Source organism: Catharus ustulatus, chromosome 9, assembly GCF_009819885.2.
Source record: "Catharus ustulatus isolate bCatUst1 chromosome 9, bCatUst1.pri.v2, whole genome shotgun sequence".
Taxonomy (NCBI): domain Eukaryota; kingdom Metazoa; phylum Chordata; class Aves; order Passeriformes; family Turdidae; genus Catharus; species Catharus ustulatus.
The window spans coordinates 23,224,449-23,247,106 of NC_046229.1; the positions used below are offsets into that span (position 1 = coordinate 23,224,449).

General features: G+C 38.2%; 1 protein-coding gene and 1 long non-coding RNA gene across 2 annotated transcripts in view; one reads left to right on the top strand and one right to left on the bottom strand.

The window, feature by feature from the left end:
* The window catches only part of NR5A2 (nuclear receptor subfamily 5 group A member 2), a 79,064-nt gene that overhangs the window by 25,280 nt on the left and 31,126 nt on the right, over window positions 1-22,658 (bottom strand). Inside the window, exons 5-6 of the mRNA XM_033068132.1 lie at window positions 13,203-13,322; window positions 2,286-2,433 (exon numbers count right to left, since the gene is read on the bottom strand). Coding sequence (XP_032924023.1) covers window positions 2,286-2,433; window positions 13,203-13,322 — 268 coding nt within the window. The remainder of the gene's footprint in view (window positions 1-2,285; window positions 2,434-13,202; window positions 13,323-22,658) is intronic.
* Window positions 7,187-21,069, top strand: LOC117000485. Its single transcript, XR_004418788.1, has 3 exons — window positions 7,187-7,323; window positions 19,314-19,398; window positions 20,929-21,069. It is a non-coding gene; the product is annotated as an uncharacterized LOC117000485 (long non-coding RNA).

The window sequence follows — 22,658 nt, forward strand, 5'->3', positions numbered from 1 at the left end:
TTATGTAGAATTTGATGTTTAGCTAGTTCTAACAGCCCTGCTGAATGCCAGCATTGTTAGGCACTTCAATGTCTTCTAAACCTGATTTCTCTTAGGCTGTGAGGTGTCTCATTAATTTCAGCTACATGATTCATTCGTTCTTTTGGGCACAAACTTAAGTGCTTAGCTGGAAAGGGTATCTGTGTTTTTCATTTCAATCTTGTCATCATTCTCATTAAATATTTGCCTCTGTCCTTTGGGCCAAGTGGTAACATCTTTACATTTTCCTCTTTGCAGAGTGACATCTAGCTCTGACTATGAGCAAATGGAATTCTGCAGTATGCTAAATAATGAACTAATCTATTTCAAAGGTGTCAGACCTGTCTTAGCTACATCACTTTTACATGCAAGTGAAGTGACTACAAGGTTCTTATTAGCAGCAAAATTAGCTCGTTTTATAGTAGCATAAATGAGAGAAAAACTGGGTGACCTGGCTTGGTGCAAGTTTGCAGGTTATTCCTGCCCAAGTGCTTCAGAGGTTGGGCACAGTACCTGGCAGCATTAGAAGAGCTAGAGGTGTGAGAATGATTCCTAAATCAGTGCAAAATACCAGAACAGCTGATGAAAATCTTTAAATAAAAAGCCACCTAAATGTGAAAGTTTTCCAAATGCACTTCATTTATTCAGCTAATTTAAAATGTTTCTGAACAGACATGAATTCTCTAAATATTTTATCAGAAGAAAGCTACAGGCTGTATTTATGCCACTGTATAATGACTGAAAAACCTACTTACTAGGAATTAGGAAATATGAATTCTTGTTATTCATCAGATTAATTCATAAAACATAATTTCTGCAACAGATGGTTTGCTTTCGCTTCTCTGAATCTAAGATATTCAAGCAATTGAGCCCTGAATACAAAATGTTAATAGTTACCTAGGAAATCCATCATCTCTTCCTAGGATTCAAAATGAACATACCCAGAATGATCCATTCTGTTAGCATCATTCTAATTTCATTCCAACTTGCAAAATATTTCTTTTAATCTTCTGCATGTTCTGTCCCCTGTACCTCTGAAGTATTGGTCTTTTATGCTCCCTGCATTTAAAGGGAGCTTTATCTAAAATTTTCTCAAGCAATTCAAATTCTGTAACACCTAAGGAGGGACATATTTAACACTGTAATTGAGACCTACAGTGTGATCAAAAGTGTCTCTTTAATCTACTTGCATTTGTATAATGAGAATTTGTTTTTAGAATTTTATTTCTTTACAGATTTTTTTTTAAACTGAAAATGAAAGTAAAGCATTACTAAATGTCACCACTGCTGATAGCTTTCATTGTGTCCTTGGCTCACCTGCTCACTCTCTTTGTAGACAAAAACACCTTTTCAGTAAAACAGGAGGTTTTGCTATGGAGGTATGGCTGGGTCTGACCTTATTTATGTTTTAAAGTCTCTCCTTTCAACCGTCTGCCAGAAAAAAAACACTCACTTGGGCAAAGTTCGTTTAGATCCAGCTTTACAACAAAGTGCAAACCTGAAACAGAGGACAGGCAGAAAAATCTCTTCCCATGAAGTCAATAGGAATCCATCTCCCTAAGATCTTTTTTATTCTTGGCACCAGTGATTTTTCTCAACTGATTTATTGGAGGGCACTGGTTTAACTAATTTGTCTTGCATAGGTATCTTTCCCATTCTGTCCTCTCCACTAGTACAAAACAATCTCCCTTTAAAGGTTATTTCCTACCCAGATCTGTGCTAAAGCTATTATCATTAATTTGCACTTTAGGAGTTCCTTTCACTTTTTAAAAGCTATGAGATACATTCCTGATTTATGGGTTACAGTGTGACAGCCATCATATGCAAAGAAGATTGTTTATACTTACCACAGATGCCTTTGAATAAGAAGGAAATTTCAACCATATCCACACTCCATGTGCTTTACATAACTGTATTCAATATCATAGAAGAAAATGGCAATCTGTATTTTCCACTGTTCTCTAGGGTGTCTAATAGAATTTTATCCTTGTTCTGGAAAACTTCAGTATTCACATACCAAAATACAGAAGGTTTATAATACTCCAATAAAATGAATTCCAGTAGTTTTTAGGAGTAATTTCCATGGAAACACACTTTTAATCCTTATACATAATTTCCCTGCAACTGGTATTGAAAAAATTATCCTCAGATTACTATGAACCTCATTAAACATTTCAAAATCATGTGTTTCACAAAAAAATTGAAGAAAACCAAAATATTTTCCATATTTTTAGAAAAAAAAATTATGAAGATTAGAGTGTACCTACCTAAACTAAACAGCACCAGGAATTTGAGACAGACAAATTCTCGTAGGTCAAACTGCAGCGAACGAAGCTTTGCTACCAGTTCTTGTGCATGGCTCATAAGATTGTTGAGGGTGGCTCCAGCTTGGGATGCAATTATGGAATAATCCACCTGTAAAAGAGAATTGTATTCCTATCTGGTTGTCATCCCCCACACTTTAGGAAGTTCCAAGCAATAATATACAACCAGGATACTCCTGGATATGGAAATCACTCTTAATTTAATGATAGTATCAAGTCAAGATGATTTTATGTATAAACCAATTTTAACCCAATAATATATATTGAAAATAGCATTAAATCATGTATCTTAATGGGATGTGACATCACTGTGAGTGCTGGTTTGTCTGTATTAGCTTTTTTAGAAGCTTTAAATATGAGAGCTGCTCGTGGTAGCAAGCAATACACCGGTAACTGTCCATATCTCAGTTTGTTTTGTTCATTTGGTGTCTCCTGTTCTCATTGTAATCCTAGGATCCTGCAAAGAGCGACTGATGGAATGAGCTTCGTGCCTACCCTGGCTGTATTGCTCCATAGGGACACAACAATATTCATGGGAAACAGACCTGTGTCCAGAACTGGGGCGGAAACATCTCTTCAGGCCCAGAAATGCTGGTGTATTCCACAGAGAACAGGTATTGTGTGGGTGGTTGCTGTTCTCCTCAGCTACACAAAATGTCCTATATTGGGTGATTTGAACTCGTTCTGCAAGTGCTGCCCTGCAGGGGAAGTAGGGGTGTGGCAGCAGCAGTGTCCCCAGCAGTGACTGCAGTGCACAGAGCTTCTTCCCTGCTGCTGGGGACACAAGCGTGCTGCTCTGGGCTCTGCTGCCCTGGCCATGCTGCCCCTTGCTCTCAGGGCAGGCTGACCTGCCTGGGGGCTTCCCTTGTGTACAGACATCCAATGGAAAGCTGGAGTTAATACACTTATTAAAAAGGGAACTTTAACAAGCACAGCATACTTAAGGCCTGCCATTGCTGACTCATCCTTGGGTGATCCTTGACCCTCTGGGCAACCTCCCCAAGCCCAGCTTGCTGAAACTGTTCTGGCAGATGCCAGTCCCATTGCAGGGATGTTTCCATCAGGAGCCTGCCCCTGGCACTGTGAAGGTGTGCCCAGGATGGTGACCAGTGGGGAAGGGCACAGCCTGTGGGAATGCTATGGTGGGAAGGTGAAGGGAGGGCTGGCTGCAGGACATGGCAATGGCTTGGTGCGGAGCAGGGTGTAACTGCTGTATCAGACCTGGGGTGGCCTGTGCAGCAGCTTCAGCTTCAATGCTCAGTCCACTTTTCATGAGAGGGCTCCACATCCCCTGCAAGTGCCACTGTCCCATGGGAATGGCCTGGTGTGCTGCTTGCTCCCCAAAGAAGCCACTCCTGGCCAGCTGAGACCTAAATGGGTCAGTGACACATTTCCAAAATGCTCTAGTATTACCAACACCTTTCTCTTGTAGGAGCTTCCAGAACAGGGAAATTGTTAATTGTACTTCATCTAAGTGAAGTCTGGCTGTAAATTAAGACTAAGCACAATGGTAAGTGCTCGCTTTGGGTTAGTCATTTGTTTAATGGTATCAGTGGTCTCAGCCCATCTCTAACGTTTCCAATAAAAAAATGTAGTTAAGTAAAGAATGGAGAGGTATCCCCACAGGAAACAAAGCAATACTGCAAAATTTTGTTTTTCCAGGTTTCTGATCCCTTAAAATCTGTGTTAAAAAAATGTTAAGGAACATGTAGTTTGATTTTTTAAATTTGTTTTATTTTAAAACTATTGAATTGATTTTGCTCAAATATCAACAACAGTAAAACAAGGGGGAAAAAACCCCTTGAAATACTTCTAACCTGACAAAATTTCAGCAAGAAAAGATAGAAAGATGACTAAAAGAAACTAACTTTTCCTGGTAATGGCCTTAATATAATCAATAAGTTACTAACAAGAGATTTCATTTATATGTACTCTTATTATTCCCTATAAACTGGCTGGAGAAAACTGCACAAGAAAAATTAGATTACACTTTTTGAATGGAGGTTAAGAATAGCAGTTATTGGGAGTGTTGGAACAGTTCGAGTTGAGTTCAATTCTTCAATAAAATCAATGGATTATGCTGAAGTCTCCTGCGAGGTAGGTTTTATTGCTCTCTTTTACACCTGGGGAAACTTGAAGTAGTGACATTAAATAGCTTACTCAGGGCCAACGAAATCTGTGGCAAAACTACAATCTGATCTTTGGAAACCCCAGCCTATCTATCTTTCAAAAACTACTTTTCAGTTCATCTCTTATTTATCACTCTTTCTATAGATGCATTTATGCATATTTCTTTATGTATATATATTTATATAAATAATAAAAAATAAAGTAACATAACTCAAATAAATTTTTCTCAAAGATCAGTTTAATGTAGTGGCATGGTTCAACTACTTTGTACTGAAAAACTGGTCACAAATAAATACGAAATTTCATAACTTAATTTCTCTTTTATAATTGTTAACAGTGGGGGGAAAGCTCAAAATCCCTAATTGAGCTTCTAATTTGTGGGGAAAATATGCTGCTCTCTTCATAATAAGAAGTTAAGATGTCTGAATGTCAAGAATATCAGTGGCCTTAGTGCAGCGATTATGGCATAATGGAAAAACCCAGTAGATGCCTGGATCTCCCAGCATCCCTCTACTGGAGAGCTCTCAGGCAACCTGCTCCTCTTTCAGGTGCATTTAATATTTGCAGCACCAGCAAATTTGTCTGGGAGGCAAGTCCTCATCTGCCACTCACCAGGAACAGGCTGTATTAAATTTTTATATTTATTGACATTTCATTACCATAATTGACTGCAGTTGGTTCTCTAGTAGAAGGCACAGGGCTGCCTCCTAAGCAGGAGAATTGGTCCCTTGAGTAGGATTTGCAATTAAAAACAACGCAGAATGGATTTTTTTTTTAATTGTGTAAATATGATGAGTTGAATTTTCAGCTTTAACTAGAGAATAGTAGGTGTGCAGAAGGCTTTTTTCAAGAGTGAGCAAAATTATGAGTCAGTGGAAAGACGACCCCCAAAGGTGTCAATCAGTTTATACAAAAGCAACTGTGCATGAAAAAGCCTCAGTTAATGTCTATTCTGAAAAAGTGGTCACATTAAAGACTACACGGTTCTGCTTTCTTGGTCCTTTATGCAGAAATTGATACTAAAATGTGTATTAATTCTTTTACCTTTCAATCCATGATTAAAAGCACTCTAAAAAGACAAAGATTAAAACAGCTTGGATGTTTGTGCAAAATGCTTAATTTCATAGTGAAGTCTTAGCATTTACTTTATATTGTACATTTTACTTCATATTGTGTATTGATTTAATCTAGTAAAATCAAATCCATGACTAAAATATTTTTGCATCCCAATTAATACTATTACTTTTCACATTGATTTTGATGTTGAGGATGTTGTCTGGCATTTTTGAAAACAGCAGCTTTGTCAGAGCTTCCAAATAACCTAATTTGGAAGTAAAACAATGGGCTGAAGTTATGGCTGCAGAAACAGAAGTGTGAATTCCTCCTGTACCCTGGGCTAAATAAATGCTGTGGCTGAAGGCCAAAAATAAAGGGAGCACCTGTGGTTTTTTGTTTTGCAAATGGAGTTTCATGGTAATTAAAGATTTTTGAAGACAAATCCCTGGTATTACTGGGTTCAGATAGTAATTTTTCTGGTGGGATCAGGTGATGACTTCTGGTATCAACTCTTCTCTATGCTCACAAAACCATCTAACACTTAATGGTGGAATTAAGTTCCTTTTTTCTTTTAAAATTAAGGAGTGTTTGATTTCTAGAATATGACTGTGGTATCATGGGGAAATACTATGTGGAACTGCACCATCCCTTTCAATGCTTCAGAAAGCTTGAAATAGTCTACAGAATATGATTAGAGTGATTTTACTTGTTGATGGCATTGCCAGGTACTGAGTATCCCTGAATGCCATTCCTTTCAGCCAGATAGGAATTGCACAAGTAAGGAATAAAGCTCCTGCTGTGGCTCTATCCAGTATAATCTAGCAGACAAAGGCAGTTCAAGCTAATAAAAGATGATTTCATAATGGATTTAGTGAATTAGACTACTGTGAGTTTGGGGTCTGAAGGCGGAGGCAGTGAGTCCCCAAGTGCAGCAAAGGCAGCATTCTGCTCCTCCTGCTCTATGGGGTGCAGCCCTAGCCAGCCCCTCTGGCTGCTGGGGGACTGCTCCTCCAGCACCCCTTCCTTGGCTACAAACAGCCCTGAAAGCCTGGGCTGGCCCACACTGACCTGCCCTGGGTCTCTGAGCCCTGACCCTGCTCGGTGGGTGGATGTCTCATCTCAGAAGCATGCATTCAGTACATAGCAAACAAGCTCTTTTACTACTGCAACCTTCCCACTGTTTCCTGAGATACAGGTTTCAGTGGAAAGTGCAGTGGTTATTAAACTCATTTTGAGCTTTTCATATAATTCTTTCATTAAACAGCATTTCTGTTACATTTCTAAGCAAATAAATATGGAAAACATTTTGAAGAGGTGCCTATGTACAAAAAATGAGGAGGTTTCAGAATGGACAAACCCACAGATATGCTTGTATCTGCTGGTTATCAGGTTTGGATATATTAATTAAAATTGTGTTGACTTATGCAGCATAAGATGCTTGTCATTTTAATGTGAGACACAATAATAAAAGATAATGAATTAAGTTGCCAGTGGCCCTTTCCCCTAGGATGATATTATGCTGCTTGATAATTAACTATAATATGCAAATAGTAACACTCCAAAGTACTGCAGAGTACAATAGAATTCGTTTCTTTACCCAAGTGTTATAATGTACTTTTGTGTCTTTTTTTTCTTTTTTATATTGGGATGAGATGAATGAAATCACTGAAGAGTTTGATATTCAATAAAGTTCATCAGAAGACAGAGAATCACTGAAAAAATTTTTGTGAATGTCTGGGTAGCATCTCAAAAGTCTGTGCAAACTCAAACTGCTTCTTCAGGAACTTTGAACCATGTAAGTTCATTCCCCCTTAAGACCCTCTTATTTTAAACAAATTCCTGCTCTGTTGTTATAAATCCTTTCCTGGCAAAGGCTGGATGTGCTCACTTTGGGTCCCATCACTATCAAGTGGTGCTTGCTTCAAACTGAGTTTCTGAACAACTTGTCTTTCATGCTGGGCAAGCTTAAAATCAGCTATGGGATTTTACATGAGTTTATGCTGACAGATTAGTTCTCTAGCATGGGACTGGTTTGGAGGACTAACAGACTTGAAGAAATCCTGCCAGACTCCAGGCAAAAAACTTGTTTTCTTTATGGGAGCCATTACAAAATACAAAATAAATGTGTTTCCCATGAAGACAACAGACTTAGTGTATGGGAAATGGAAGAGTTCTGGTGTGCATGGATTTATGTCAGGTGCTCTCTCTGTGAGCTTTTGCTGGAACTGGGATTTTAGACTTAAAAGCATAGTGCTATCTATGATGGTTTCATGGCAACACAGCAAAGCACATGTGAATTGGGATCTGATTGTTGATGTTCCATAACTACTTGAAAGGCTCAAAATATGTAATAAATATTTGGACAAACCTGAATTCAGGGCACTTCATGGTTAAAACTGAATTTTGATGTGTTTTACCCAGTTTAACTGAGCACATCTAGTTCATCCCCAAGGAGCAGCCAGCATAGTATCTTTATAAGGCATGAAACCCTTTTAACAACTAGCACAACCTTACTCTAGTGGTAGAAGCCACTAGAGTAGAACTGTGCAAAAAAGCAAATACTATACTGAATAGTGAAATAATGATTGCTTGACCTCATTTGTACCCACCTTGAATCAAATCCTTTGTTTGTTTGCTGATGTATGGACTTACAGATTTGGCCCTCAAATGCCAATACCTCTTTTGTGCCCACTACAACTATGAAACCTCACTGACTACAACACAAATCTAATGGGAAAAAGATACTAATTTCCAAAAATATAAGAAGTAATAAGTTTCCACTAGATATCCAGGAGCTTTCTATACCAATGACTTGTGGATGTCCTTTGCAGTCACTCCTCTTTAGCACTTTTACACTTTTGCATTTTTGTACTTCAGTAAAACTTCTGCAAGAGTGATCTTCACAACACCATCAAGATCTCATGCTCTTTCTCTAGTGCTATGCTTTAGAATAAAATCCAGGTGTAAAGATGCATTTGTGTGATGACTTCAACTAAATCAATAGTTTCAACAATCTCAAAAAAATCTGAGATTTAGACACATTTTTGGATGACCTTTTTAACTGGAAAGGCTTTGGCCAAGCTCAGCAGAGGGAATATTTGGCAACAATGAGTGGAGTGTAGGTATGAACAAAAGGAGCGGGTGAGGTTTCAATTCACTTGTTGTGCATTGACTGTGGCAGGAAAGTGCCAAACAACAGCATTCTGTGCAGAGCTCTAGCATCTACCTTATATGTGCTGGGTCTTGGAAGCTGGCAGTGTATTGCTTGTAGAAGATACAAGAGGAAAGTGCTCAGGTTGGAGGAATTAAAATTCTATAATTAGAAATGGTCTGTTAAAATTACATGCCACATGGCAAGCCTACAAAACTCAGCATGTGGAGAGCATATTGGCAATGATTTACAATTAAACACCACATTGCAAATCACTCCTTAGCTGTTTTCTATTATGAAATTTTGAGAGTTGTAAAATACATTTGTGCTACTTTATTTCCTTTTGAAATGGTAATTGCTACTGCTGAGGGGCAGTACTTAGTGCAGAAAATGAAGTGTGCAGCACAGGGAGGAACTTGTTTCTGAGGAACTGCTGAGGAATTGTAATGATCTGAAAAAAGTGCTTTCTTGAAACACATACACACAAAAGGGCTTCATTTATGAAACCCCAAATAAATAACAAAAAAATAAAACACAGTCTCTTTTCATACAAGGGCCAAAGCTTACTAGTTTGTTGCTGACTGCACTTTTTCCTTGTCAAAGTGGGAACAGTGGATTGACACTGAGTAAAACCTATAAGCCAGTGGCTTAAAGGAAATGCAGATATATGCAAATGTGATAGGAGTGCCCTAAAGTAATGGGTTTTGAGCCAGTGTGTTTGAAAATTATCAAGTGTTCTAACTAGTAGCCCATTTTAGATGCCTAGTACAGAACTGACAGTGGTACCACCCTGGGGACCTGGGTAAAGTTTGACTTTTGTGTCTGAGGAGCAGAGGCTGTGCAGTGTAAGTGGAGAGAGCAGGCATGCTCTAATTAAGTGATGGCAAGTTCCCCCCTTACAGCTTCCACCTTGATGGTGATTTGTAAAAAGGACTGTGTTTATGAGTAGCTTTTATGGAGGGATATATTAAGGAAAGCAAGGAGTGAGGCTTCTCAGGTCTTAAATTTGCTAACTTGTGACAATAAGCTTGATCTCTCAGGTAATAAAGTTGGCAATCTAGCTCAGGTCCTCAGTTTAAAGTTATTATCTTTGAAAGCCAGGTGATTGACTGTAATTTTGCTCATAGTGCTTTGTTGGTAGCAGAAATAAAAACATCTACAGCACTTTTCATCAGAAGTGTCAGAGTGCTTTCCAGACCTTAATCAACTAATTTTTATGAAATGGTGGCAGGGTTTTTCCCTGTCTGTTCTGTGGGAACAGAAAGGATCAGGACAGTAATCAGAAAGTATGCAGGAATGGTGCACTAGCAAAGACATAATGCCCCAGGTCTAGAAGTGTGGCTACTTAGAATTATTTTACAGTTTTTACAGAGGATACAGACACAGTTGTAACTGTCCTTTCATAAATATATTTGAACAGATGTTGTGTCTAAGAGTGCAACAGTCTGAGTCAATGGTCCATGTTGACAGTTAGGAAAAGAGACAGTTGTATTGGATCAACTTGTCTAAAAAAGTAACTCACTACTGAGGTGGGATGTGCAAAAGCAGTGCACAGCAGCTGAAGCCAGGAATGGCTCAGGATAGGTAATGTACAAGTACTATCCACATCCATGTCCATTGCCATGGAGTGATAATGTTAAAAAAGGGTGCAAGGAGTGTCAAATTGCGAGTCTGGGATAAACCAGGAAAATGTGGGACTGCAGCTGGATTCAGATGGTGGTTTTGTGGCAGCAAGCACAGACCAGGCTGAGGTTCTCAGTTCCACCTTTGACTCAGTCTTTCCCAACAACATCTCCTGGGCTCTATGCATGGCATCAGGGCTCAAGGAGGAGGAGAGTGATGAGCACTGGGTGTCAACTGGGGAAAAAAAAAAGTTCATAGAAGTAAAGAAAAATTTTCTCCCCATGGAGATTGTCTGGCAGTCATGCTGGCTGCACACGGATGTTTTGCAGTTTCCATCCTTGGATGTTTTCAAAGTCCAACTGGACAAAGCCCCAAGAAACCTGGTTTGAGAGGGGATTGGACTGGTTACTCCTTAAAATTCCTTCCACCCTGGATTATCCTGTGATTTTAAGTTTTGTAGCTCTGGCAGTTCTAGATATTTTAAAACTTCTACTTAGCTCACCCAGCCTTGTCCATCTAAATAAAGGAGTTTCTTCAAGGAATGAATTTTCCCCATTAAAAGAATTTTAAAAGATTCTGGTTTAAAGTAAATGCTTTTGATGCAGAAATTGCATACAACTCATGCAGCACTGGCCACTGCTGCAACACCTCGACTACCAGCAGCCTTTGTGTGAAATGTGTGCCATGCACAGTTCAGCAGGGGCAGGTGCCTGCTCGTGGAAGCAATCTGGCTTTTCACTGAGGATCCAGTGGCGCCAGAGCTGAGTGAAATTGGGACAAAACAGGGGCATTATGGGCAGGTTTCAGAAACAGCAGCCAGACACTGTAATTCAGGTCTAGTGTCTCCCTGTTTCTCAGAGAATCTGTGATACATCCATGGGAGTACGTTCTGCAGCTCTTAGGACTTGTGAAATGGGGTAAAGGACTGACTGTAGAGTTCTTGTTGCTGTTATAGTGATATTGCTCCTGCTCTTAGCCTAAGTGAAATTAGGAAAATAAAGAAGGTGATGGGACACTCTGAGGGTGCTTGCACCAACTCCAGAATGACAAACTCTGGCATAGGAAGGGGAAATTTGATTTAAAGAAGGATGTATTAAAACTAGTTTACAAACATAGGCAAAAATGAATGCAATCATTCTAATATAGCCAGATTTTAATCTTGTTGGAGACTGTTTGGAAATGCACAGCTTCCCAGTCCAGCTGCTGTTTTGCAAGCAGTACTTTTAATAAGCATCCTGCTACCTGTTGTCCAACAGTGAAGAAACACTCTGCTTTGCCTTGAGATCATGTACAGCTGGGGTTTTTATTTTCAAGAAAAGATAAAAGTGGCTAATGAGGTAAAAATTATTACTGTGAGAAAATGGGGACAATGGCTAGAATTTAAGGTTAGTTAGATGCCTCTAATGATTTCAGTGGGACTTAGGCACTCAGTGCCTTTAAAACAGTGCTAATCACATAACAAAAGAGACACTAATTTAGCAGTTCTCTCAGGAACAGAAACCTGTCAATATACTTATGGCTTTATAAACAAGCATCCTATGGTAAATGAAATAATTATAATTTCCAGTGAAATTCTCTGTCTTGCAGAGCATGAAATGGAAAGGGAATAAGTAATTTTCTCAATGACACCAATATAAATCAAGAGTAATGCAACTAAACTAACTTTTGCTAATAAAATTAGGGAGTACAATGATGTCTGAGATAGGTTAATGACTTCCCATGAAGTGTGGGAGTCAGTTCCATAGCTAGAATTTGAGTTTTCCCAATTCCTTTCTTGAACAAGTCAATAATTTTTCCCTTCTACTGTCGACCTCTTAATCATAAATGCAAACAGAAGAATCAGAGTCCTTCTGATTCTTACAACCTTCTGATTCTTACAACCATTTGTTCTTAGTGTTAAGAAATGGCTGCAGCTTAAAAATTATAGGTAAAGCTGTAAGCAGATTCCACAACATGCAGACATATGGTGCAGCACAGGAAAAGGAGCTCTTTCCCACGTGTGTATAAATTGAGGCAGTTCAGTTTGCAGCTACTTAAATACAAAAAAAACCATCATTTGTTTTCACTTCAAGTCAGAAGCATAATGTACAGGCACACTTTGCTTTGATACTCTTTTTTTTTTTTTTTTTTTTCTGTTAAAAGCAGAATAACAATCTTAGGAATAAGGTACTTGTTTTGCTGTCAAGATCATTGCACTTTGTAAAGCATAGTGGAGACAAAACTTTCTATTTCTTTTGTGTTTTCTCACAGTTTTCCTAATATTTACTACATTATAGCTCTTGCATTTTGGGAGATCCATGTATCTGACACATGAAGAAAATTACCCCTGGATAGCTGTGCAGAAACTGAAGGGTGCATACCCTGAGACAGTTTCTGAGACTGTACCTGCTTTTATAGCCTGTGTACAGAATAATTTTCCTGTGATTAGATGTCTCAGCTGCCCAGTTTCTCACACATGTGCATATGTCTCTAAAAGCAAGGTATTTCTGAGGTAGTAAGCAGCACTCTTGATTTCTGATCCTGCCAGTGCCTCTTTTCAATGAATCACAATTCTGAAGGGAAGAAAAGCTATATTTGCTTAAACCCTAAATCATTAGGTTTGGGAGTGTTGTCAGAAACCATTTTAGTTCCGAGTAAATACTACTTCTTGAGAAACATTTCTCATCTGGTATTTTTCAATTACTGAAGTGTTTGAAAAGCAAAGTGCTTATGATTATATCTGCTTTTTTAGGTCTACCTGTAATCAGCAGACTAGAAACAGAATGCACAAGTGATTTTACCTACAGTACTTATGGAGGATCTCTGAGAACACAGTATGCTTCTGACCTAGTTAAACTCTGGTATTTTGAAAATGCTTATAGAAACAAGCCATGAGTATTTCTCTCAGACCACATACTCACTTGTTGCCCAGTAACCAGAAGGATGGAGCCTTCTTTCCCGTGTACCACTTGCCGGTAAATGTGATCTAGAATTAAGAGCTCGCTCCAGCAGTTCTGAAGCAACTTCATTTGGTCATCAACCTGTAAAGGAAACACAAACATTGGTGACATCACTCTGAGAGTATTGACACCACACTAGGGAGGCAGTCCTCCTTCACACAGCTGGCTGACATCAGAACATGCTGTCCAGAATTATTCATGCCCAAAACTGCTGTTTGCAGTTGAGTAACAGAACACTGCTGTAGCCTTTACTTGTAAAATGAATAGAATATTTATTCTTGGTTAGATTCTAGGAAAGCAGAACTATGGCATATGGTATAATTGCATATATTGCTAAATAACTGCATATTTATGGCAATGGGGATTTTATTTTTTACCAAACAAGAAGGCAGGAAACAATGCTGATGTGAACTTTCTCCTATTCCCCATCTTGGAACCTTAGCTTCTGGAAATAAGGAATCTGCAGATTCATAAGCATTATTTCTTCAACAGGCCCAAGTCAGAGACAGGTCCCTTGCAAATTAAAAAGTGAAGAGAACTTTAAAAACTCTCTAAAAATGTCTGTGGTGCTATAAAAAGAGAACACTTGCTAATGAACAGAAGCTGAGCAGCTTTGGGTGTCACTGGTAGGGCAAGAAAGGGCAATGCACAAGTCAGTGCTGAGCAGTGAGACAAATCCCTGAGTGGATTTGGGAACAGAAGGAACATACTGGGCACTCAGCACAAAGAACCCATATTAAGATTTTCTGAAGTTATTTGGAATCTATGTCTTAGAGGACAATGAAATTTATCCCTAAACTGACTCCAAATGGAACTGGATTGCATTCCATCTTCTTCACTTAAAGACTGAAAAAAAAAATTAGGATTTCCATGGAAATGGGAAGAAAAAATGACAAATCAGTGGAAGGTAAACTATGAAATTAAGTCGTGGTAAGCATCAATATCCTCTGAAACTATTTGTACTGAACTTCCTGACTTATTTTTAAAATCAAAATCTTTGACATTAAATGGGTGCCCTGAAAGAGTTGAGAGGTGCATACATTAGCCTTGCTACAATTCAGAATGGTAATAGCACCTATGTAATTGAAAGGAGTCTAAGAACCTGCACAGATAGCAATTGCTGAACAGATTAAAATGCTAGAAATGCTATGAATCTAGTTTCAATTGCTTTAGAACTGGATTTTGTCATACACAGGAAATCACACTACAAGGGGTAATCCTACACGTGCTGAATTAGATAATGTAGTAGATGTTTTCAAGTTTTATCAAATATGACCTAATGAATTTTAGAACTTTATTCTTTCAGGCTTAATTTCTAGTAATGTACTTGAGAAGGAAATAACACTTCTTACTAATAGATTTTTTGCAATGTCACCTGTGAAAGTTACCTACTATTGTCTCCCTCTTTCCAGTTGCCACATAGCTCAGACTTTAACATCTGAAACATTGAAATCTTTTCTTCTTCCATTTGTCTTAACTTCCCTTCACCTTTCAAAGGCACAAGAGGCTGTGTGCAGTTCATGTTTTCCCACACAGATACAGAGCAAGGTTGATTTGGTATTAAAAATCTCTTCCTCTGCCCACAACATGTATTTGACTACAAAACTATTTCATCCAAGTGATTTGTTGGCTCAAGAGAGGACAGTAAATCACCACATTGATACACTTGGGCTAGGTTTAAATTAATTATTTGAAAAAAGATATTTGAAATGTACAGATTCTGTTACTCTTGCTATTTACGCGAAGCTATTCTTTCATCATTTTCTCCTGTGAAGAAAAAAGGGGTTGATAAAAATCCCAAAAATTAAAGACATCATGCTAATATGATAATGTAATCCAAATTACCATTTCACACAAAGATATCACAGCTTACATCCGAAGAAAACAAATTTCGAGAGAGTTTAAACCTTCAACTTCCATGTCATAACACCTAACACCTGAATAAGAGGTACTTGTCTGTACTATAAATGACTATATATTTCCAGTGTAAGCCAGCTGTCTCAGCCACAGGCTTTTGAAAACAAACCACACTTTACAGGTCTGGCTTTTTGAAGATCCCAACAGCAGCTAGTCCACAATCAAAGCTTACCTCCCAAGCTTTATCCTATCATTACTGAGTCAGTGCTGTGAGAACAGTGAGAGATGGCAAAATCACAAAAAATTGTTTTGCACATAGTCTGTTCCTGCTGTTTTACAAGACTAAAAAAACCAGCACAGTGAACATCTGCTAGTGGTTCACAAAACTCTGTATTCACTATAATTTAACCAGTGAAAGCCCATAAAATGGATAGCATAACCAGCTCTATACACATCCCAAGCACCGTGTTGCCTGCAGAAGACTATAAGATCCAGCTGCTTTTGCCATTTAAAGAAAGGTGGTGGGGAAGCAGATACCTCCCAGTTTGCACTAGGAAGAAAGAAACTTGACTTTAATGAGAATTGTGTGTTACTAAAAGGTAAGACCAGTTCCAGCCTATTTCTGAAAGACATACAGATGAGGAAAAGCATGTAAATCACATTGAACAAAACCATCAATGCACCACTTCTTATGTTAGAACGAGCTGGTAAAGTTTATGACGTTTGTAAGTACAGCCATTAGCAGTGTAAGCAGGAGAAAAGGTAAGATTCTGTCACCAAGATACTTAAGTCCAGTCTGGGTCTTGACATAATGAACATCATTTTCATTTGTGGTCTACAACGAATTAAAACAAGCTTTTACTGCTGGCAAAATTTTGATGGTCTTTTTCAGTTTGTAGACATCTTTAAGAGTATTATCAATGTTTTAACACCAACAAGAAAAAAACTCCTGTTGTCCTAACTACCAGCAATGCTTATAAATAAAACTTAAGCCTCATTCCCCAGATCTGCTGCTCCTGTAACAGAAGACTGACATGAGCATAATGACACCTGGGTCTTACCTAAGCAAGCTGTCAAATGAGATGCCCATTTGACAGCTATTGAGCCTCAAGCAAAAGTGTGAGTGAATACTGTGCCGAGATGGTTAAATTTAGGCCCTCTCTGGCCAGTGGCATTCAGATGAAGACACACCAGTGGGGCAGCATAACTGGAAATTATTGCTGAAGAAATGGCTTTTGAAGAAAGATGTGGAAGAAAGTAATGAAAGGTGTGTGACTCAAAAGAAGTAGATAATTTCCAGCAGGCAGGATGGCATGAAATAAGTAAAATATCACACATGTGAAACTGCTCTTAAGTGGCAAGGGAAGCAATGGGAGTGCTTGGGAGGCTGTTTTAAAGGAGGAGAGAAGGTGGTGGGAGAAGACAGAGAGGAGCTAGATATTGGGTAAAACCTCAGAGGTGAGGAGGACGAGATGCAGAGTTAAAGGGTTTGTGTGACTGCAAGTGATGCTGCTGGGGCAGAGAAGGAGCAAGTCCTATTTGTTAGAGAAGCAGAGAATGGTAGTTGACAACAGCACAGGTGTGGTATTGTTCATCTGCACAGTGAACTTGATTCTGTCAAGTGTCTGAATACAGGTTTGAACACAGAATTCTCTGGTGGTGTGTCTGAGTTCCTAGACTGCCCGCTGCAATTATAAGGTGACTTTAAGCAATGTTTTTCTGAGTTTTCCACTAACAAGGATTGGAAAACAAACATACATGAGAATTCATTTAGATGCATCTATTAGTTTGCATAATTTATCTTGCCAATATAATGCAAGACACATAGAGTATTTCCAGGAGCAGAGGAAATGGATTCTCAATTTGAAGAGGAAAGGTCTAACCCTGAGCACTGTGTTGACAAACTATTTCTTGGCAGGAGAAGAAGATAGGAATGGGAGTGTCACATCTGCCTGCTAAACCCTGGCCTCCCCTCAGCTGGGCTCTGAGCTTTTGATGTGGGATTCAGTAGATGTAAGTCTCACTGAGGCCTCTATTGACATTGAAATACACAATCACACCTTATCAATTATAGTTAAAGGGAGGACTTATCTCAGAAATGCTGGTTACTCATCTGAAAAACTATTTGTGCTGATGTTATAGATGAGGAAGGTTAGTGTGACACAAGAGTAGTATTGTTGTAGAGTGTATGCTTCCCACAGCATAGAACGTTAATCATTATAAACTTTTGTTTTCTCTGAAGAACAACACTGAAATTGCCAAACAGTAAAATGAAGAATAATGTGTATGCTTTGCTGAAATTCACCTTAATCTTATCAAAACCACACTGAGTCTTTCTTTTAGGAAAGTGTTTCACAATATTTCGCACTGTAACCAACAACTGCAGATTTATTACAATTTTTCTACTGACGAGGTATTTTGAGCCTGACACTTGATGAATTACCTGTTAAAAATTTCAGGGTCATGGGTTTTTTGTGTTGTTCTTAGTTAAATATTTTCCTTATAATTATTGCGGCAGGTTCAGTTAAACACTGTGCTCACCTTTTACCCAGTTTACATCTTTTCTCAGATGCTGGAGAACCCTTTTTCATCTCTGTTCATTTACATCAGCTTGCCATGGTAGCTTTGGGCTTTTCTGCTACTAAAAGTTTAAAAGGGTATCTAATGATTAAAAAAAACCACAATAATTGAAATTTATGTGATAAAACTGTGCTGGATTCAGCTGAATTATTTTTACTTATGCTTCTAAGAGGGAATGCAAATATGGAATAACATGAAGCATTCATCTCATAGTGCCACTTTTAAATTCTACGGCCATTGAATAGCTATTTCCTAGTGAATATGAAGTGATTAAACATCTGTCTGAACTGTTCAGCCTGAAGCACATAGGTTCAAGGAATGGTTGAACTTTCTTTCAAATGCAGTTAGGAGATCACTCACAAGTCATTGCAGACATACAGTTTGAGTTGTTACTCCATTTCCTTATGCTATAGTGGTGCAAATCAAAGTTTTATAAGACAAGTGCACTCCAGAGACTATTTTTTAACCATGCATGGTTTCCAAATCATTATATACATAGGGAAGGATTTGGACTCTCCAGATGGGTTGCTGCTAACAGTGGGAAACCTCCTGTGCAAGGCTGCTGTCAAAAAGCAGCACGTAACAGCCAATGTGGTTTTAGAAGTGAATGCACATAACTTTCAGAATCAGTGAATGCCCTAATAAAATGTGATTACTACCTATAACCTCAGTAATAAAATGCTACAAAGTTCAAGAAGAAATGATTTAATATTAACTATGATTGTTCCAGCTCTTTACAAGAAACCTGTGTGTTGTAAAAATTGCTGTGTGAAGGCTGGGAGAGATCCTTACAAGTCTGTGTTTGGTTACATGACTGTCCTGTTTCCATCTAGCTCTCGCATGAAGAGAGTATAAATCTATCTCAGTTTGCTAGCACTTTACATTTGTCTTGATTTAGAAATGAAAATAAATACAGAAATACTTTAGTGTGTGCCTTTTCCTGCTCCTTTACCACCTGTACAGAGGCTGTTACACAGGTACAGTTGTACTTGGAATGTCCCTCTGTGTGTATGTGTAGCTCTTTCTTTAGTAACTTCCAAATCCACTAGTCAGAGCCAGAATATTTCAACAGGAAGTTTTTCTATCCAAGATACTAAGTTCCTATATGCTTTGTGTGAATCAGTGTCCACATAAAGTAACTGCTGAATACCATGCTGAAAGAAAGGTTAATGTGCTCATCCTTTATTCAACAGCAGGGAACTGAGAAAGAGGAAGAGAGAAGGACTAAAATGCTTCATTAACTTGCTGCTTATGGAACCATTAGTATTTGGAATATCAAACTACTTTGGAATTTTTTAAAGGACATAGACAAGGAATTTATGGCACAAAGCAACATTAGAAAAGTCCCACACTTTTATGCCCTTCCAGACTGTGGAGGGGTGCATGTGTGGTGCCCATGCTCCAAAAGGCGTGCGGTGCTTCCTACTTAGGAAATGCAGGCAGGGAGAGCAATGGCTTTGCCACAACTTCTCCACTCGCATATCCCTGGACAGCTCCCTGTGAGATCACTGGGAAAGGGGATCAAAGCAGCACTGCCCAGCCATTTCCCAGTTTTGGTGCTGATCTTTCAGAGATCAAAATACTTTAACAAAGCAGCCTTGAGCATCAGCTCACACTCATCCTGTTTTCTTGCAGGAGCAGAACACAAGGTGCCTGAGTCTGGGGGCCTCAGATTGCTGAAGGAGAAGGGGCAGGCAGCAGATGGTGATCCTACTAAATAGTAAGCTCTCTCTTATGGATCTTTGGACTCCATTTAGAAAGTACTCCCATCTATTAAGGAGATGGTAAATGACCAATCTTGTTTCTACAAACATCAGATGAAAGGGCTGTTACAATAAACTTTCTGTGTATATAAATCTATTATATAGGGCATCAAATGCAACATATAGCACTCCTATTTCTTCTCTTTTTCCTCACATATATCTCCGTGCAAACTGCATGAAAATGACTTGGTATTTCACAGTCAGCATTATTTCTGATGAATTATAAATGTGTTTTTCTTAGGTTCTTTTTTGGGTGGTTGTAGGTTTGTGTTTTTTATTTTATTTAACTGAAAATAAGATAAGTCTTTCTTTTTAGTCCCAACTGAAAATTTTGCTTACAATGCAGTGTTTCTTGCCTCTCAAAGTGAAAAGAAAGATAAGGAAAAGGGAAAATTAATTATTCTTACCATCTGTTTCACAGAGTGAAGGAGGTACCTTCTATAGCACTGGACCCATAGACTTTACCTTCAAAGTCCTACTCCTGTGAATATTTCTACAGATTTTAGTAGCATATGCACAGTTGGGTCTAGATTTTTAAAAGAATTAGATAAAGCTAAGTAATTTATGTAGCAATTTTGTTACTAGAGCTGTGCTGATCCCTTGAATTTCTCTGGAAGTACAGCTGTATTTTTCTGATGCCAACAAACTTGTGTTGGACCGTATTCTTATCTCTTAACTTGTGTTAATATCAGTCCTTTGACTTGCAATAAAATCTGAATTAGTCCCACCTGATTAACTGTTAGCCTTGCAGGTCTGATCTGCTTTTTAGGCTGCACAATGATGTCTCTCAGGGAATCAGAAGACAAGACTGAGCCCAGTAAACTTTATGGTACTGCTGGTGAATTTATTCTTAATATATTCAATCAGCAATTTCACTCTATTGTTGAGCAGCCTGTGATTAAAGTCTCCATTGTCTTCTCCAAAGCACATATATTTTAGCATTATCTGAAAGGATTTCTGATGTCTATATAATGTTCTATATCTAATTTATAATTTCTGTATAATGTTCCTTTCCTGTTTGGTGATTAATTGGATAAATTATGACTTCATTTTTCAACAACAAATCGCAACATATGGGGTAGATTATTAATATTACAGACAAAGATCTGGTACAAACAAAAGTTATTTTTGACAAAATAAATACTCTATTAAAACTCAATCAAGCAGGCATCATATGGAAAATAGTTTTAACTTGACAAAAGACATGCAAATTTCAGAAAGCAATCTTTCATATGGTAACAGGCAAGCAGGGTAATTTCTCGACACTTAGTGTCCCATTCTTTCAAGTGCTGCATGCCCCAGAACACTGTTTTTTTCATGAGTTTTTAATGAGAGTTTCTTAAATCAGCTCTTTTTAAAATTCCACTATGGGGTTACTCTTCTGTTTAACAAGGTTAGTGTTTATTTCCAGTACAGCTGTTAAATGGGTGTGGAGTATGGGAAATGGCAAGTCATAACTGAAGAATAATCTTACTCCCTTTTAACAGGTGACACCTACAAATGTTGGTTTGTGTACACAGCGTGGGACTGTATTCACGATTACACCAATGGGAATATGCAAATAATCTTCTGAAGCCATTACTAAAAAGAAGCTGCTTTAATGTTAGAGCACTGTAAATGAGAGAAGAATAATTTTCCAGGTGAGTATTAGTGACAGTCAGGGTTGGGCACTGACAAACCCCACAAAGAATCCAATACATTAAATATTTCACACCATTTGTAGTTTTCAGCATATCAGTAGGGTTTTTTAAAATTATTTTAAATGTTTTTATCTTTTGATTGCATGGAACTGCAGTATTTTTCAGGAATTAAAATATATTGGTTTATATTTTACTTTTCATAGTCATCTTAAAACCTTCGACAGACATCCAGCTATGGAAAGGCAAGTATTTCCTTCTGCCCATACTTGAGTCAGGGAAATAGAAGGATGTAAAGCCTCCAGACTGAGGCCTGGACACAGAGTCACCTGTAATACACTTTGAAAATAGAGGCTGGTGTTACTGTGGAACACTATACTTGCCATACAAATGTATTCCACTGTGTTTTCCTCAGATTTGTAGTAGAACAGCTAAAAAAAGCCACAGCAAAAGCAGTAAGAAATCATGAGAAACAGTATCTTCAGTCAAGATGTGAAAGGAGATGGTGTACTGATGAAGAAAAAATACAGAAATGTTGTCTTACACCCTGAGGGCTGCAGTAAGTCACTGGGGCAGAGATTAAATAAGAAGACCCAATGTTAACAGAGAAAATGAAAGAAAAATCAGCCTTATGAACGGGTGTTGACGTATATTAAACCAGTATCCATCTGACTTGATAGAAAAAAAATGCTTAAAAACACCACCAACGGAAGCCGAAGTTATATAAGAAGGTTGTGCAGGTGTAGTGATGCATGATCCAACAAGGTACACTTGTGAAACACTTACTACTTATTTTTTTATCTTAAAAACATTGCAGGAGGCTCTCAGTGTGCAGCTACTACCATCTAGCTAAATCCTTTCAACTAGGAATATCATCTGCAAAATATTACCTCCTTTCCCAACAGAGCCAAGTGTGGAAGAACAGACAGAACCATGTTATTAAAAATCACAGGAAGTCCTGATTGAATGAATGTTTAAGGAATAGGCAAGTGTGTATTAAAATGTTTTTTTCCCATTCATCCTTTCATTTGGCTTTGTTTCATTTATTCCTACTTCCTGTTTCCTGTAGTCTAATTTGGAAATCTCTGAAGTATCATTAAAATAAGATTGTCACAACTCTGCTCAGGCCCCATATTGTCATTAGCTTTGCAATTAGGATTAATAATAACTTTTAAAGATATCTTTGGAGATACTGGTTTTATTTGGGTTGTTTTGTATGTTGATGAGAGGAACTTTTGCAATACAGAACACAGAATGAGTAGGAACCTTATAGGCAAAAATGACAGTAGACTGTGACACAAATCAGTCAGCCTCTGACTTTCTGTCACAGCTGAGCTCATGTATCCAAATTGTGAGTCTCCAAATTGGGCTCCTACATGTCTGCATGCAATAGAAGATTAGCTGTGTGTTTTGAAAAAATGGAGAGAGTATGTACATCTAATTTATTGGGTTTTTCTTAACTTGTTTCTGAATGACAACACGGATGATGAACAACAAAATCAGGCTGCTCTAATTACTTCCTGTTCACCCATGAGTGCACCACACACCCCAACTGCAGGAGCTAATTTTCAATCAGACTG